The following is a 19,290-nucleotide window of genomic DNA, read 5'->3' on the forward strand; positions in this document are numbered from 1 at the left end:
AATTTATTTCGTTAGATAAAAATTATATTTAACTTAGGGGGGTGTTAGGGTTAGAATTAGCTTTAGGGGTTAATACATTTATTAGAATAGTGGTGAGCTCCAGTCGGCAGATTAGGGGTTAATGTTTGAAGTTAGGTGTCGGCGATGTTAGGGAGGGCAGATTAGGGGTTAATACTATTTATTATAGGGTTATTGAGGCGGGAGTGAGGCGGATTAGGGGTTAATAACTTTATTATAATAGCGGCGCGGTCCGGTCGGCAGATTAGGGGTTAATAAGTGTAGGCAGGTGGAGGCGACGTTGTGGGGGGCAGATTAGGGGTTAATTAATATAATATAGGGGTCGGCGGTGTTAGGGGCAGCAGATTAGGGGTACATAGGGATAATATATGTAGCGGCGGTTTACGGAGCGGCAGATTAGGGGTTAAAAAAATATGCAGGTGTCAGCGATAGCGGGGGCGGCAGAATAGGGGTTAATAAGTGTAAGGTTAGGGGTGTTTAGACTCGGGGTACATGTTAGAGTGTTAGGTGCAGACGTAGGAAGTGTTTCCCCATAGAAAACAATGGGGCTGCGTTAGGAGCTGAACGCTGCTTTTTTGCAGGTGTTAGGTTTTTTTTCAGCTCAAACTGCCCCATTGTTTTCTATGGGGGAATCGTGCACGAGCACGTTGTTGAAGCTGGCTGTGTCCGTAAGCACCGCTGGTATCGAGAGTTGCAGTGGCGTTAAATTATGCTCTACGCTCCCTTTTTGGAGCCTAACGCACTGAAAACCCAGCCATTCTGTGAACTCTAAATACCAGCGGTATTTAAAAGGTGCGGGGGAAAAAAAGCACGCGTAGCTAACGCACCCCTTTGGCCGCCAAACTCTAAATTTAGCCGTTAGTTGTTTTTAATTCCAAATAAATATTTATCTATATATGTGATGATTTTTGGACTGATATATCAATTTATTGCGAGATATGTATATAAATATATATATGTCTATATATCTCGAGATCTATATGCGAAACTTTTTTTGAAAATACATCTGAAATATTGTTTAATGTGCATAAGATTTTAAAGTAAAATCTTTTCATAATCTGTATAGTCAAACATAACTCTATACATATAAATCCATGTTTCTCTATGTACAGTATGTGTATGTATGTCAGTCAATGTAAAATCCTTGCGTTGGCTTTTTTCTCTAACACTCAAGATCTCGTATTTTTGAGCCCTTATAACTTTTGTGTGCAATATTTTTTATAAAATAATTTTTATTAGACAGTGTTAATATGAGTGTAACTGTACTTTGTAATGTATTTTTGAAGTGTTTCATTGAACTTTTTTGTTGCGCAAAGCTGTTAACTACAGCTCTTTGATCGCGGAAAGGATTGTTGAGTAAAAGGCACACACGCAATTGCACACGCGTAATCACAATTTTTCAAGACTTGTAATGCCTGCGCAATGGAAATTGATTGCGAAAAGACCACACCACTTGCGAAAAACTCATAACGCGCTACTTGTAAATATTGCCTAGAGTTAACTATTGCAATCTGTTTCCATGGGCACCACTACTGACTTATCCAGCAGTGGTTATCTGGATGGGCAGACTGTGCGCTGTTTTCTTATTACTATATGGGTGTTTGACAACTTTCACAAGGATTCTTTTAAACTATATTTACTTCTCTTGTTTGTTAAAAACCCAGTTCAATTTTGGGGTGAATTTTACATAAAATGTCAAATACAAGTTTCTATGCAAAACATTTATAATAACTTTTTTAAAGGATTTTAATTTCTTTTAAATCATAAATCTTGACTTTTCTGCCTTGTTGCTTAAAGGGATACTAAACCCAATTTTTTTTTCTTTAATGATTCAGATAGAGGGGCCCATTTATCATCTAAAGACCGCTGCTCCATAACCTGTCTGCCTGCTCTGAGCAGGCGGACAGACATCACCGCAATTCAACCAGATTGAGTACGATCGGGTTGATTGACACCCCCCTGCTGGCGGCCGATTGGTCGCGAATCTGCAGGGGGCGGCGTTGCACCAGCAGTTCACAAGAGCTGCTGGTGCAATGCTGAATACGGAGAGCATATTGCTCTCCGCATTCAGCGAGGTCTGTCAGACCTGATCCGCACTGTCGGATCAGGTCCGACAAACCTTTGTTAAATAGTCCCTATTGCATGCAATTTAAGCAACTTTCTAAGTTACTCCTATTATCAATTTTTCTTTGTTCTCTAGCTATCTTTATTTATTTAGGGCTGAAACATTATGTTTATTATGAATGTTTCAGCCCTCTGTGGCAAAAGGACTGTAGAGTAGGACCAGTCGAATTGGGGCACCTTGAAAGTGGTGACTGGCTAAGCAGAATATGGCCATATTGTGTGACTAAGTTCCCAATATTATTTAAAAAAGAATAGTTGTCTCTTGATGTATTTGCAGGCAATTTTTTGCAGCAGTAAAAAATATGTTGTGCTTTGGAAAATGGATGTGTGCTGATACCTCTTTGTTTGTGTAATTAATGGGTCATATTGGCAGCACTCCCAGATGTGGATTTAAACTTTTTGTAAGGTGTGCTAAAAAAACTAATTTTGTATTTGCATTTGTATTTAAAATTACCAGGGAGACTGACCATCTCCCATTGGTTTAAGCACCCCACCCAAGTTCAGGTGTGCTCATAACAGTGTTATAGAGTTGTGAATAAAAAGCCAGGGAGTCTCATTCTATTATGAAGAGTAAAAGCAGGAATGTTTCAGCCCTCTGTGGCAAAAGGACTGTAGAGTAGGACCAGTCGAATTGGGGCACCTTGAAAGTGGTGACTGGCTAAGCAGAATATGGCCATATTGTGTGACTAAGTTCCCAATATTATTTAAAAAAGAATAGTTATCTCTTGATGTATTTGCAGGCAATTTTTTGCAGCAGTAAAAAATATGTTGTGCTTTGGAAAATGGATGTGCGCTGATACCTCTTTGTTTGTGTAATTACTGGGTCATATTGGCAGCACTCCCAGATGTGGATTTAAACTTTTTGTAAGGTGTGCTAAAAAACAAATTTTGTATTTGCATTTGTATTTAAAATTACCAGGGAGACTGACCATCTCCCATTGGTTTAAGCACCCCACCCAAGTTCAGGTGTGCTCATAACAGTGTTATAGAGTTGTGAATAAAAAGCCAGGGAGTCTCATTCTATTATGAAGAGTAAAAGCAGGAATGTTTCAGCCCTCTGTGGCAAAAGGACTGTAGAGTAGGACCAGTCGAATTGGGGCACCTTGAAAGTGGTGACTGGCTAAGCAGAATATGGCCATATTGTGTGACTAAGTTCCTAATATTATTTAAAAAAGAATAGTTGTCTCTTGATGTATTTGCAGGCATTTTTTTGCAGCAGTAAAAAATATGTTGTGCTTTGGAAAATGGATGTGCGCTGATACCTCTTTGTGTAATTACTGGGTCATATTGGCAGCACTCCCAGATGTGGATTTAAACTTTTTGTAAGGTGTGCTAAAAAAACAAATTTTGTATTTGCATTTGTATTTAAAATTACCAGGGAGACTGACCATCTCCCATTGGTTTAAGCACCCCACCCAAGTTCAGGTGTGCTCATAACAGTGTTATAGAGTTGTGAATAAAAAGTCAGGGAGTCTCATTCTATTATGAAGAGTAAAAGCAGGAATGTTTCAGCCCTCTGTGGCAAAAGGACTGTAGAGTAGGACCAGTCGAATTGGGGCACCTTGAAAGTGGTGACTGGCTAAGCAGAATATGGCCATATTGTGTGACTAAGTTCCCAATATTATTTAAAAAAGAATAGTTGTCTCTTGATGTATTTGCAGGCAATTTTTTGCAGCAGTAAAAAATATGTTGTGCTTTGGAAAATGGATGTGCGCTGATACCTCTTTGTTTGTGTGTGTATATATATATATATATATATATATAAATGTTATGTTAGAAATCTTTTCCAAACATATTTACATGTCCTTAAATTTTATTTTGTTTTAAACAATGTTTTCTTTCATATCTCTGTGTTTATTTATACCACTATATGTATATAGTGTAAATATATTATTATTCTGAGGAAGAATAATTGTGAATATAACATGTAATCAGGGTATCATATGTATTTATTTGCAATCAATGGATATTTTAAGTGCTGGGCCAGTTTTCTCTCTGCACCTGTGTAACCCTTCCTGATTGCAGTCTAGTTTTAAACACCACCCCTACACTATACTATATAAGATGACATTTATTAATGAAAATGAAAATCAAGAGAAGGAAGAAAAACACTGAAAATATCATGACAGTAAAGAGGTGATTTTAATTTCTGCTGTATATGATTCATGACAATTTAATGTTAGGCTTTTGTTGGTCATGCGGCATATCCTTCACCCGTGATCCACACTTACCCATCAATAAAGTTTCCCTGCTATCTAGCCCCACTAAGACTCTCTTCTATTTTAACAAATAATACATTCAACAATGGGACTGCTGCGCTCTTGGATCCCAGTGTTGTGCGTGTGGCTAGATGTGGGGTACAAATTATGGAAGAATATGGGACGCAGGAGTAATATTCGGGTGTCCTGAAAATTAGGGGCAGAGGCTCCGGTACTCTCCCAGAAAATTAGTTTTGTCTGCTCAACTTAATAAAAAGTGCAATTAAAATGACATTAGAGTGTTTTGTCTATGTACAAAAGTAATGTTCCTTCCTAAAATATCTTGAAATAGTGTGAGAACAAAGCATAGAATGCCAGATTTGTGGTTTATGAAGCATGAAGTATAAGCAGCTACAATGACTTTACCAGTACTTTCAACTTAGGTTAATTTCCAGGGTTAGCGTAACTATAACTTAAAAGAACATAACAGCATTTTTATTTTGTGATTCAGTTAGGGCATACAATTTAAAACAAACTTTCCTCTTCTATTGTCATATTGACTTCATTCTCTTGGTATCCTGTGTTGAAGGAGCAGCAGTGCCCTACTGGGAACTTGCTGAACACATGTGCAGCTAGCTTCTTGCAGTACATTGCTGTTCCTAAGCCGACCTATGTATGCTTTTCAAAAAACAAACCAAATAAGATAATGGAAGTAAATTGGAAAGTTGTTTCAGTTTGCATGCTCTATCTGAATCATGAAAGGTTAATTTTGAGTTTACTATCCCTTTAAGTACAATGGTTTACCATGAACTTGTAATACAATGGCTAGTTTGTGATTTGCCATGGTCATTCAAATTATAGGGAGAGGTATTTATCTTTTGCTTGTGCAAGCGAACTCACAATATTTTTTTAACTCCTGACTAGTAATATGGATTCTAGAGGTAAAATTACCACAACCACGCAATCACATTTGTATTACTCACAATAATGAAAACCTTCCACTTGTAATGTAGTCAATAATATTTTATAGGTAGGGCACTTCTTCAATGGAGACTGAGGGGTATATTTATCAAAGCGTCAACTGAAAATACGCTTGAATCACGTGTCGTATTTATTGCAAGATTAATCCGCTGTAGTTATCAAAGCGTCAACATCATCAAATGTTGAAATTTGTGACAAAATTTGTGACACAATCTCAATCCCACGCAGATCGATGCTTGTGTCATTACAGATGTTTCAAAGTCACATTCCACTCTATTTGACTATTTTCCCAATTTATCAAACATTTAACAGGTACGCTCGCGTCTATTCCGATGCAGCGTACCTAGTTTTCAATTCGCCACCCTTGAGGCCGCAGATGCCATAGAAATCAATGGGAGTCTGAAAACACAGAAAGCTTATGTTCGATGCTGCAAGAGAATGAATTATATTACATAATAAAAGTAAATTAGAAACATTATTAAAATTGTATACCCTTTCTAAATCAAACACTAGTAGATATAGGGATAAAAATGAAAAATACATTACTACTCATGGATTATGTTACAACTTTATTTCTCATTACAAAGCAAGAAGACAATATTATTTCTCCAAATTTGTTGCAAAGTTTTGACCCAAACTTGTCGCACTAATAGATATAGAGATAAAAATGAAATAAATACACAACATAATATAGCTAACTTCCTTTTTATTTATTTTTTAGAAAAATCTATTAGCATCATGTTTAAGCCATGTAATACAAGTTCCACTCTCCACTTCGCACCAATTTTGACGCGACACTTTTCGCGCCAATTATAACGCAAACTCCTAAACAACCCACACACTAGTGAATTTTTCAACCACTTTTCTTTGGAATATGCATAATCACATGATTTATAACATCAGCCAATCTGATTCAAATATACATTTTAAACTATCACTAACGAATCAAATTGCTTGATACTTGTGCCATTGATCACTCATCAGAACTTGTAAATGCCATTTGTTACATTGTGTATTATACTTTGAAAGTATGTATATGTGAAATTAGTATTAAAGATAAACATTGATGCTGACATTAGGACACACAGTGTAATATTTTTTTTAATATTTTTTTAAATATTTAATATTTTAAAATTCGAATTGATGTTTGATTCAATATAATCTTAAATTGATCGCTCAAGATTCAGATACAGTAGAAATTAAAATCACCTCTTTACTGTCATGATATTTTCAGTGTTTTTTAGTAAGAAATCTCATGTTATATGCCAGCCTATTTTATAACACCTGTGTAGGGGTGGTTTTTAAAACTAGATTGCAATCAGGAGGGGATACACAGGTACAGAGAGAAAACTGGTCCTGCTCTTAAAATATCCATTGATTGCAAATAAATACATATGATACCCTGATGACATGTTATATTCGCAATTATTCCTGCTCAGAATAATAATACATTTACACTATATACATATAGTGGTATAAATAAACACAGAGATATGACAGACAAAATTGTTTAGAACAAAAAAAGGAACTTAGGGAAATGTAAATATGTTTGCAAAAGATTTCTGACATCACACTCACACACACACACACACATATATATATATATTTTTTATATATTTTTATATATATATATATATATATATATATATATACACACACACACACATACAAATATGTGCAAAGATATATGTACAAATTCTAGCATTAATAATCATTTATAAAAAAAAAATGCGATAAAAGCATATCATGACCTCTAGAAATACAAATACATATTCATTTATGTGAAAATATTATATAACAAATAAATATAAAAATAACTTTCTATGAGATATTGTTTGTTGAGGTATAAATCTATCTATTTCTTGGACATTAACAGATGAAAAATAAAAGATTAGCTTTAGAGAAATGTGCTTGTTCATGGACAGTAATGAAATGGTATAAATAAAGTTGGGAAAAACCTGAATAACTGCAACATCGATGACTGTTAGTTAACAACAGTCCGATGCTCATCGCACCGTACTTGACGTGCGTGTTTTTGACTTTTTTTTATAAATAAGGGGATTGTATGTGGATCCACGTCAGCAATGTCTGGCGAGCATTTTGACGCCGGCGAGTTGCACTGAGATTGACGCTTTGATAAATATACCCATGAGAATCATACAGAAGACTAAACTTCCCTTGTATTAATTAATTTATAAATCATCAACATAGTATGCAGCATTTAATAAGCACTGTCAATATATTTATCATGTATTATTTTACTTGCTGGTAAAATATATGTCACCCTGTACCAATTTTTTAGACTCATTACATTGATACGATTTTCTTGGACTGCAAGAAACAATAAAGCTTGTTTTTCTAATCAGCTGACTCCTGTTGCATATTATAAACCAGTCTGTTTGGATTCAGAGGAACACCTTTGTTGTTGTTTTTTTCTATGAAGTTTCATTGAGTAAGCTTAGGTAGATCAGTAACATAAACACAATATTCAATTAATTGGCTTTGATAAAGATGTGCTAAAATTACAATAAAACTTCCTGTCAAAACATGCACTTATCCAAAGCCAGCTTTATCTCATTATTCCTTATTTAAAGGGATACTAAACCCAAATCTTTTCTTTTATGATTCAGATAGAGCATGCAATTTTAAGCAACTTTTTAGTTTACTCCTAGTATAATTTTTTCTTCGTTCTCTTGGTATGTTTATTTGAAAAAGCAGGAATGAAAGCTTAAAAGCCTGAGCATTTTTTATTTAGCACCCTGGATAGTGCTTGCTAATTGGTGGCTACATTTAGCCAGCAATCACCAAGCAGTACCCAGGTGCTGAACCTAAAATGGGCCAGCTCCTAAGCTTTCATTCCTGTTTTTTAAATAAACATATCAAGAGAATGAATAAATATTGATTGCTGTCCGCCACCTTAGAGGCTTGCGCAGAAACAGAAACATTGGGGCACATTCGGCCATTTATCAATGGCCGAATGTGCCCCAATGTTTCTGTTTCTGCGCAAGCCTCTAAGGCGGCGGACAGCAAATGTATAATACAGTAAATGTATTATTATTCTGAGTAGGAATAATTGCGAATATAACATGTCATCAGGGTATCATATGTATTTATTTGCAATCAATGGATATTTTAAGAGCAGGGCCAGTTTTCTCTCTGTACCTGTGTAACACCTCCTGATTGCAATCTAGTTTTAAAAACCACCCCTACACAGGTGTTATAAAATAGGCTGGCATATAACATGACATTTCTTACTAAAAAAAAAAAAAGAAATTCAAGAGAAGGAAGAAATACACTGAAAATATCATGACAGTAAAGAGGTGATTTTAATTTCTACTGTATCTGAATCTTGAGCGATCAACTTAAGATTATATTGAATCAAACATCAATTCGAATTTTAAAATTATTGTCTAAAATATTACACTGTGTGTCCTAATGTCAGCATCAATGTTTATCTTTAATACTAATTTCACATATACATACTTTCAAAGTATAAAACACAATGTAACAAATGGCTTTTACAAGTTCTGATGAGTGATCGATGGCCCAAGTATCGAGCAATTTGATTCGTTAGTGATAGTTTAAAATGTATATTTGAATCAGATTGGCTGATGTTATAAATCATGTGATTATGCATATTCCAAAGAAAAGTGGTTGAAAAATTCACTAGTGTGTGGGTTGTTTAGGAGTTTGCGTCATAATTGGTGCGAAAAGTGTTGCGTCAAAATTGGTGCGAAGTGGAGAGTGGAACTTGTATTACATGGCTTAAACATGATGCAAATAGATTTTTAAAAAAATAAATAAAAAGGAAGTTAGCAATATTATGTTGTGTATTTATTTCATTTTTATCTCTATATCTATTAGTGCGACAAGTTTGGGTCAAAACTTTGCAACAAATTTGGAGAAATAATATTGTCCCCTTGCTTTGTAATGAGAAATAAAGTTGTAACATAATCCATGAGTAGTAATGTATTTTTCATTTTTATCCCTATATCTACTAGTGTTTGATTTAGAAAGGGTATACAATTTTAATAATGTTTTAATAATGTTTCTAATTTACTTTTGCTGCTGAACCTAAAATTGGCCGGCTCCTAAGCTTTCATTCCTGTTTTTTAAATAAACATATCAAGAGAATGAATAAAAATTGATTGCTGTCCGCCGCCTTAGAGGCTTGCGCAGAAACATTAATAAATGGGCGAATGTGCCCCAATGTTTCTGTTTCTGCGCAAGCCTCTAAGGCGGCGGACAGCAATCCACCCGATCGCATACGATCGGGTTGAATGACACCCTCTGCTAGCGGCCGCAGGGGGTGGCATTGCACAAGCAGTTCACCAGAAGTGCTGGTGCAATGATAAATGCCGACAGCGTATGCAGCGGCTAATTAAAGAAAGTGCTACAGCCGATTTAAGAAAGTGCTACAGCAGATCTTGTCCGCTCGCACTTTCTTAAATCGGCCCCTAGGAGTAAATTAGAAAGTTGCTCAAAATTGCAGGCTCTATTCGAATCCTGAAAGAATAAATTTGGGTTTAGTATATCTTTAACATCACACATCCATTTGCATCATAAATACAATTCAGAGCACAATTATACAAGTATTAGATTATATTGACCAGTGCCATTGCCTTTATTTGTAAAAATTCAACCTGTTTTGAAATATTTTATTATGTATGGATAACAACATGTTTACCAGACCTAATCATTTACAGTAATTTGCTTTTTAGGTTATATTCTATATGTGTGCTAAAATGTGTAGAAAGGGAATTTTCCAGCTTTTTTTCTGAAGTAACTAGAGCAGATGTACAGATAAAAATAATTTGATGATATGACTACATGTAAAGATGTTTTGTACACTACAATAAGGGCCTGTTTTTATTTTTATTGTGCAGGAAATTCATCATGCTGGGGTCAGGTTTTAAGGCTGAACGTCTTAGAGTAAATCTCAAACTTGCTATGAACCGTCTAAAATTACTAGAGAAAAAGAAAAGTGAGTATGTTTTAAAGCAAGTGTGGATGTTTATGACTATGTTTTATATGTGTGTTTTGGTGACTTAACATAGTATTGAAATAAAGCCTAATCTATTTTAACCCAGTTATGGCTTAGATTCTACCTAACCTGATTATTTTATTTATACCGAATAAGGTATTTGTATTTTTGGCATGAATATACTCAGCCCAGTAAATCTATTCCAAAGTGCCAAAGAGGCCATTAGGCTCTTAAAAGTCCCATGATATACTGCATTACTTATTAAAGGGACAGTCTACACCAGAATTGTTATTGTTTTAAAAGATAGATAATCCCTTTATTACCCTTCCCCCAGGTTTGCATAACCAGTACTGTTATATTAATATATGTTTTACCTCTTTGATTAGCTTGTATCTAAGCCTCTGCAGACTGCCCCCTTATCTCAGTGCTTTTGACAGACATACAGTTTAGCCAATCAGTAAAGACTCCTAAAGAACTCCACAGGAGTGAGCACAATGTTATCTATATGACATACATGAACTAGTACTGTCTAACTGTGAAAAACTTTCAAAATGCTCTGAGCTTGGAGGCGGTTTTCAACGGTTTAGAAATCAGTTTGAGTCTACCTAGGTTTAGCTTTTCAAAAATACCATCAAGGGAACAAAGCAAATCTAATGATAAAAGTCAGTTGGAAAGTTGTTTAAAATCGTATACCCTATCTGAATCATGAAAGTTTAATTTTGACTAGACTGTCCCTTTAATGCCATTCTGATTAAAAAAATATTTCCTCAAAATGGGCCTAATTTTTTTTCTGGTTATCTTATAGATTTTACAAAGCCAGGAGAGTTTTTTTCAGAGATAAAAATCCTTATTGCATATAATGTCCTTTTGAAAAATCATAAAACTTTCACCCCCACCCCTCGGTTGCTTGCCCCATACTCTTAAGGTAACTTTAAATCAATGGATCTGCCTAGACCATGTGCTACTACTTACCTAGCCTCACAAAAGGGTACACTCACTTTCTCTGGCCACCAGTAGATTGCAAACCAACTCCACACTTTGCACTTCATTTCAGGAAGTTACAGTGCTAAATATGGGGCCTGCCTCTTTTAGTCTTCATACATGGATATTTGGCACATTGATTTTCTGGGTTTTTGTCACCTTTGAGACATTATGGCAGTCCAATAATCAAAATTAACCCATCATGGCATACCATCTGCAAAGTAGACAACCCAGGGTATTCCAAAAGGGGTTTGTCCAGTCTTTTTTTGTAACCACTTTGTTACAACACCTGGCCAAATTTAGTGGTCGTGTTTCTTGTGTGGAATTTTTCACACAAACACTGCACTTTCCCTAGTTAGATCATCATCTTTATATGTTTACTGCTATAAAACACCCATTTGTGTTCAGCGATGTCCCATGAGTTCAATGGTACCCTCCCATACAGTTTTTATGAGGTTTCAGGAAGCTACAGAGCCAAATATTGGGCCTGCTCATTTACATGGAAATTTGGCAAATTGATTTTCTGGGCCTATTTTACCTTTGAGACGGTATGGTAGCCCAGGAATGAGAACTACTCTTATAATGGTACACCATTTGCAAAAGTAGACAACCCAGGATATTCCAAAATGGTAATGTCCAGCATTTTTTTGTAGCCACTTAGTCACAAAACTTGGCCAAATTTAGTGGTCATATTATTTTTTAGTTTATCAAACACTGCCCTTTTACTGTTTATATTACCCTTATATGTTTTAGTTCTATAAAACACCCATATATGTGTTCAGCAATGTCCTACAAGTACAACAATACCCCCATGTACAGGTATTGTGAGGTTTCGGGAAGTTACATGGCTAAATATGGGGCCTGCTCATAACATTGACATTTAAAACATTGATGTTCTGGGTCTATGTTGCATTGGAAACATTATGACAGCCCAGGAATGAAAATGACCCCATCATGGCATACCATTTGCAAAAGTAGACAACCCAATGTATTCCAAACGGGGTATGTCCAGCCTTTTTTGTAGCCACTTAGTCACAACACCTGGCCAAATTTAGTGGTCATATTTTTTTGTGGTTTTCACACAAACATTGCCCTTTTCCGGTTTCGATTGTCATCCTTATATGTTTTACTGCTATAAAACACCCATATTTATGTTCAGCAATGTCCCACGAGTACAACAATACCCTCATTTACAGGGTTTCGTGAAGTTACAGGGCCAAATATGGGATCTGCCTATGTACATGGAAATTTGACACATTGGGGTATATTCATTAATGTGCGAGTGGACATGATGCCATGTAGCGTATCATGCCTGCTGCACATTGATAAATGCCAACAGCATACTCTGTCGGCATTTATCATTGCACCAGCAGTTCTTGTTAACTGCTGGTGCAATGCCGCCCCCTGCAGATTCGCGGCCAATTGGCCGCTAGCAGGGGGTTACAATCAACCCGATTGTATTCGTTCGGGTTGATTTCTGTCCGCGGCCTCAGAGCAGGCGGACAAGTTATGGAGCAGTGGTCTTAAGACCGCTACTTCATAACTTCTGTTTCCAGCGAGCCTGAAGGGTCGTCGGAAACAAGGGTCATCAAGCTCCATACGGAGCTTGATAAATCGGCCCATTGATTTTCTGGGCCTATGTCGCTTTTGAGACAGTATGGCAGCCCAGAAATGAAACGTACCACCATTATGGCATTTGGCGATTTGCAAAAGTAGATAGCACAGGGTATTCTAAATGGGGTATTTTGAGGTGTTTTGTGTAGCTAATATATCATGACCTTAGAGTGGCTGGGCTTAACGTAAAAATGGGCAGGCCAAGGTCAGGGGTTCCATGAAGTCAGGGTAATAAAATAAAATAATTCAAGAACACATACAAAGTTATTTGAATTAAAAGTGTAACTCTATATTGTAGATTCTGAAGCAGATTGTGAAACAGAGGTCAGGTAGAGATGGGCAGGAAAAGCAATAGTAACTAGAGTCCTTCCTAACTCCTTTTTTGTAGCAGACTCTGCACTTTTTCTGGAGTGACTTTTTGCAGGCTAGAAAGATAATGCCTGCCGCAAATTCTCTGGACATTTTTTTTATTAAATTGTGGGAGGATTAGGGACCTAGTTATACAAAATATCAGATAAAATATTTAATGTTAATTCCAGAAAAGTGTATGGCTTTTCTGCACCTGCTTTTTTACAGCACATATATGTATTATTCACTGCGATCTGTGCCACATAAATGGCTATTTTTTTGTACCACTTTTTTGGTCTTGCACTGAACCAGATATGGTTGTATGCACTAGTCAGCTAAATCTACACCCCCCACCCCATATTTTTGCTGAACTCCACAATGAGCTTTGGGTTTTGAATCTGTGTATCCTTCACAGACACAGGCACTGTAGTTTCATTGTGCATTGTGGACAGCATGTACACATCTTTTTTTTGTCAGTATTCCTGCCGCTAGAAAAAAAGCAAGGGCAGGGTCCACTAGACAATTTCACTCCTTTCATCATTCCAAGTCACAAAGATCCTCCTCTTCATTGTCTCAGAAGTCAGACATGTCCACGTCCATGTGGAAGCGTAGTTCCTCTTGGTTGCATACCAATCCAGACTTAGTTTTGGTGGGGGGCAGTCAAAACCTTTTTCAGAAAGCTTGGGAAAAATCTGTTCAAGACCCTAGGGTACTGAATATAATTTCCCTGGGGTACTACAGAGGATTTCAGTTTCACCCGCCTCGTTAAAACATAATTTATGTAAGAATTTACCTGATAAATTAATTTCTTTCATATTGGCAAGAGTCCATGAGCTAGTGACGTATGGGATATACAATCCTACCAGGAGGGGCAAAGTTTCCCAAACCTCAAAATGCCTATAAATACACCCCCCACCACACCCACAATTCAGTTTAATGAATAGCCAAGAAGTGGGGTGATAAGAAAGGAGCAAAAAGCATCAACAAGGAATTGGAATAATTGTGCTTTATACAAAAAAATCATAACCACCATAAAAAGGATGGGTCTCATGGACTCTTGCCAATATGAAAGAAATTAATTTATCAGGTAAATTCTTACATAAATTATGTTTTCTTTCATGTAATTGGCAAGAGTCCATGAGCTAGTGACGTATGGGATAGCAAATACCCAAGATGTGGAACTCCACGCAAGAGTCACTAGAGAGGGAGGGATAAAAATAAAGACAGCCAATTCCGCTGAAAAATTAATCCACAACCCAAATCAAAAGTTTTAATCTTTATAATGAAAAAAACTGAAATTATAAGCAGAAGAATCAAACTGAAACAGTTGCCTGAAGTACTTTTCTACCAAAAATTGCTTCTGAAGAAGAGAAAAAATCAAAATGGTAGAATTTAGTAAAAGTATGCAAAGAAGACCAAGTTGCTGCTTTGCAAATCTGATCAACAGAAGCTTCATTCTTAAAAGCCCAGGAAGTGGAAACTGACCTAGTAGAATGAGCCGCAATCCTCTGAGGCGGGGATTTACCTGACTCCAAATAAGCATGATGAATCAAAAGCTTTAACCAAGATGCCAAAGAAATGGCAGAAGCCTTCTGACCTTTCCTAGGACCAGAAAAGATAGCAAATAGACTAGAAGTCTTCCTGAAATCTTTAGTAGCTTCAACATAATATTTCAAAGCTCTTACCACATCCAAAGAATGTAAAGATCTCTCCAGAGAATTCTTTGGATTAGGACACAAAGAAGGGACAACAATTTCTCTACTAATGTTGTTGGAGTTCACAACTTTAGGTAAAAATGTAAACAAGTCCGCAAAACCACCTTATCCTGATGAAAAATCGGAAAAGGAGACTAACAAGAAAGAGCAGATAATTCGGAAACTCTTCTAGCAGAAGAGATGGCCAAAAGGAACAACACTTTCCAAGAAAGTAATTTAATGTCCAGAGAATGCATAGGCTGAAATGGAGGAGCCTGTAAAGCCTTCAAAACAAAATTAAGACTCCAAGGAGGAGAACTTGATTTAATGACAGGCTTGATACGAACCAAAGCCTGTATAAAACAATGAATATCAGGAAGTTTAGCAATTTTTCTGTGGAACAGAACAGAAAGAGCAGAAATGTGTGCTTTCAAGGAACTTGCAGACAAACCCTTATCTAAACCATCCTGAAGAAACTGTAAAATTCTAGGTATTCTAAAAGAATGCCAAGAGAATTTATGAGAAGAGCACCATGAAATGTAAGTCTTCCAAACTCGATAATAAATCTTTCTAGACACAGATTTACGAGCCTGCAACATTATTAATCACGGAGTCAGAGAAACCTCTATGACTAAGCACTAAGCGTTCAATTTCCATACCTTCAAATGTTATGATTTGAGATCCTGATGGAAAAACGGGCCTTGAGATAGAAGGTCTGGCCTTAATGGAAGTGGCCAAGGTTGGCAACTGGACATCCGAATAAGATCCACATACCAACACCTGTGTGGCCATGCTGGAGCCACCAGCAGTACAAACGAATGCTCCATTATGATTTTGGAAATCACTCTTGGAAGAAGAACTAGAGGCAGAAAAATATAGGCAGGTTGATAACACCAAGGAAGTGTCAACGCATCCACTGCTTCCGCCTGAGGATCCCTGGACCTGGACAGATACCTGGGAAGTTTCCTGTTTAGATCAGAAGCCATCAGATCTATTTCTTTGATTGACATATGCCACGGTTGTGACATTGTCTGTCTGAAAACAAATAAACAGTTCTCTCTTCCGTACAGTAGAGGCCAAAACTGAAGAGCTCTGAGAATCACACAGAGTTCCAAAATATTGATTGGTAATCTCGCCTCTTGAGATTTCCAAACCCCCTGCGCTGTCAGAGATCCCCAGACAGCTCCCCAACCTGAAAGACTCACATCTGTTGTGATCACAGTCCAGGTTGGACGAACAAAAGAGGCCCCTTAAACTATACAATGGTGATCTAATCACCAAGTCAGAGATAGTTGAACATTGGGATTTAAGGATATTAATTGTGATATCTTTGTATAATCCCTGCACCATTGGTTCAGCATACAAAACTGAAGAGGTCTTATGTGAAAACGAGCAAAGGGGATAGCGTCCGATGCTGCAGTCATGAGACCTAAAACCTCCATGCACATAGCTACTGAAGGGAATGATTGAAACGGAAGGTTCCGACAAGCTGCAATGAATTTCAGACATCTCTTGTCTGTTAGAGACAAAGTCATGGATACTGAATCTATTTTGAAACCTAAAAAGGTTACCCTTGTCTGAGGAATCAAAGAACTTTTTGGTAAATTGATCCTCCAACCATGTCTTTGAAGAAACAACACTAGTTGATTTGTGTGAGATTCTGCAGAACATAAAGACTGAGCACGTACCAAGATATTGTTTAAATAAGGAAACACCACAATACCCCGCTCTCTGATTACAGAGAGTAGGGCACTGAGAACCTTTGAAAAGATCCTTGGAGCTGTCGCTAGGCCAAAAGGAAGAGCAAAAAATTGGTAATGCTTGTCTAGAAAAGAGAATCTCAGGAACTGATAGTGATCTGGATGAATCGGAATATGCTGATATGCATTCTGTAAGTCTATTGTGGACATATAATGCCCTTGCTGAACAAAAGGCAGAATAGTCCTTATAGTCACCATTTTGAGTGTTGGTATTCTTACATAACGATTCAACATTTTTAGATCCAGAACGGGTCTGAAAGAATTCTCCTTCTTTGGGACAATGAACAGATTTGAATAAAACCCCAGACCCCGTTCCTGAAAAGGAACTGGCACAATTACCCCAGACAACTCCAGGTCTGAAACACACTTCAGGAAAGCCTGTTCTTTCTCTGGGTTCACTGGAATGCGTGAGAGAAAGAAACTTCTCACAGGCGGTCTTACTTTGAAACCTATTCTGTACCCCTGAGAGACAATGTTCTGAATCCAATGATTTTGGACTGAATTGATCCAAACATCCTTGAAAAATCTTAGTCTGCCCCCTACCAGCTGAGCTGGAATGAGGGCCGCACCTTCATGCGGACTTGGGGGCTGATTTAGATCTTTTAAATGGCTTGGATTTATTCCAGACTGAAGAAGGCTTCCAATTGGAAACCGTTCCCTTAGGGGAAGGGTTAGGTTTCTATTACTTATTTTGTTGAAAGGAAAAAAAATGGTTAGCAGCCTTAAATTTACCCTTAGATTTTTTATCCTGAGGCAAAAAAGTTCCCTTCCCCCCAGTGACAGTTGAAATAATCGAATCCAACTGAGAACCAAATAATTTATTACCTTGGAAAGAGAGAGATAGCAACGTTGATTTAGAAGTCATATCAGCATTCCAAGATTTAAGCCATAAAGCTCTTCTAGCTAATATAGCTAAAGAAATATATCTAACATCAATTCTAACGATATAAAAAATGGCATCGCAAATGAAATTATTAGCATGTTGAATTAACTTAACAATGCTATATACATTATGATCTGGAACTTGTTGCGCTAAGGATTCCAACCAAAAAGTTGAAGCAGCTGCAACATCAGCCAAAGAAATAGCAGGCCTAAAAAGATGACCTGAACATAAATAAGCCTTCCTTATATACGATTCAAGTTTTCTATCTAAAGGATCTTTAAAAGAAGTACTATCTGCCGTAGGAATAGTAGTACGCTTAGCAAGAGTAGAGATGGCCCCATCAACTTTGGGGATCTTTTCCCAAAACTCCAATCTATCAGTCGGCAAAGGATACAGTTTCTTAAACCTTGAAGAAGGAGTAAAAGAAGTACCCAATTTATTCAATTCCCTAGAAATCACATCTGAAATAGCATCAGGAACTGGAAAAACCTCAGGAATAACTACATGAGGTTAAAAACCGAATTTAAACGTTTATTAGTTTTAATATCAAGAGGACTAGTCTCCTCCATATCTAATGCAATCAACACCTCTTTTAATAAAGAACGAATATACTCCATTTTAAATAAGTATGAAGATTTGTCAGTGTCAATATCTGAGGCAGAATCTTCTGAACCAGATAGATCCTCATCAGAGATAGATAAATCAGAATGTTGTCAGTTATTTAAAAATTCATCAATCTTATGAGAAGTTTTAAAAGACCTTTTACGTTTATTAGAAGGCGGTATGGCAGACAAAGCCTTCTGAATGGAATTAGAAACAAATTCTCTCGCAATAAATGACGCAACCTCGTGAAAAAACTTGGCGCCAACTAAGACGCCGGAAATGATGAAATTACGTCAACAAACAAAAAAGTCTCGTGCCAAGAATGACGCAATAAATGATAGCATTTTGCGCTCCTGGGAGCCTAACAGCCCGCAATTTAGAAAAGAGAGTCAATTTGAAAACTTCAGGTAAGAATTTTTTTTTTTAATGCATTTCCCAGATATGAAACTGACAGTCTGCAAAAAGTAAATATACTGATAAACCTGAATCATGGCAAATATAAGAATAAACATATATTTAGAACTTTAAATATAAAGTGCCAAACCATAGCTGAGAGTGTCTTAAATAAAAGAAACATACTTACCAAAAGACACTCATCTACATAAAGTAGATAGCCAAACCAGTACTGAAATGAGAATCAGCAGAGGTAATGGTATATAAGAGTATATCGTCGATCTGAAAAGGGAGGTAGGAGATGAATCTCTATGACCGATAACAGAGAACCTATGAAATAGATCCCCGTTAGGATGACCATTGTATTCAATAGGTAATACTCTGAGAGGAACCGGGCTTCAAAAAGCTGAGAAGCGCAGATCAACGTAGAAATCTAGCACAAACTTACTTCACCACCTCCATAGGAGGCAAAGTTTGTAAAACTGAATTGTGGGTGTGGTGGGGGTGTATTTATAGGCATTTTGAGGTTTGGGAAACTTTGCCCCTCCTGGTAGGATTGTATATCCCATACGTCACTAGCTCATGGACTCTTGCCAATTACATGAAAGAAATATTCCTCCTGTCTCATGTTCCATAAGAGTTTTTTGGCATGTGTATCAGAGTTAGAAGCCATGGGAGTGGTTACTACGCTCCCCTTGGAGGAACAGAA

The 19,290-nt window shown here is 36.9% G+C and overlaps 1 protein-coding gene across 6 annotated transcripts in view; it reads left to right on the forward strand.

Moving 5' to 3' along the window:
- LOC128646040 (IST1 homolog) overlaps positions 1 to 19,290 on the forward strand; it is a 247,831-nt gene that overhangs the window by 86,072 nt on the left and 142,469 nt on the right. For all 6 annotated transcript variants that reach the window (XM_053699451.1, XM_053699455.1, XM_053699453.1 and 3 more), the window contains one exon: positions 10,208 to 10,305. In XM_053699451.1, the coding sequence (XP_053555426.1) occupies positions 10,208 to 10,305 (98 nt within the window). The remainder of the gene's footprint in view (positions 1 to 10,207; positions 10,306 to 19,290) is intronic.

This window comes from Bombina bombina, chromosome 1 (genome assembly GCF_027579735.1).
Source record: "Bombina bombina isolate aBomBom1 chromosome 1, aBomBom1.pri, whole genome shotgun sequence".
NCBI lineage: Eukaryota > Metazoa > Chordata > Amphibia > Anura > Bombinatoridae > Bombina > Bombina bombina.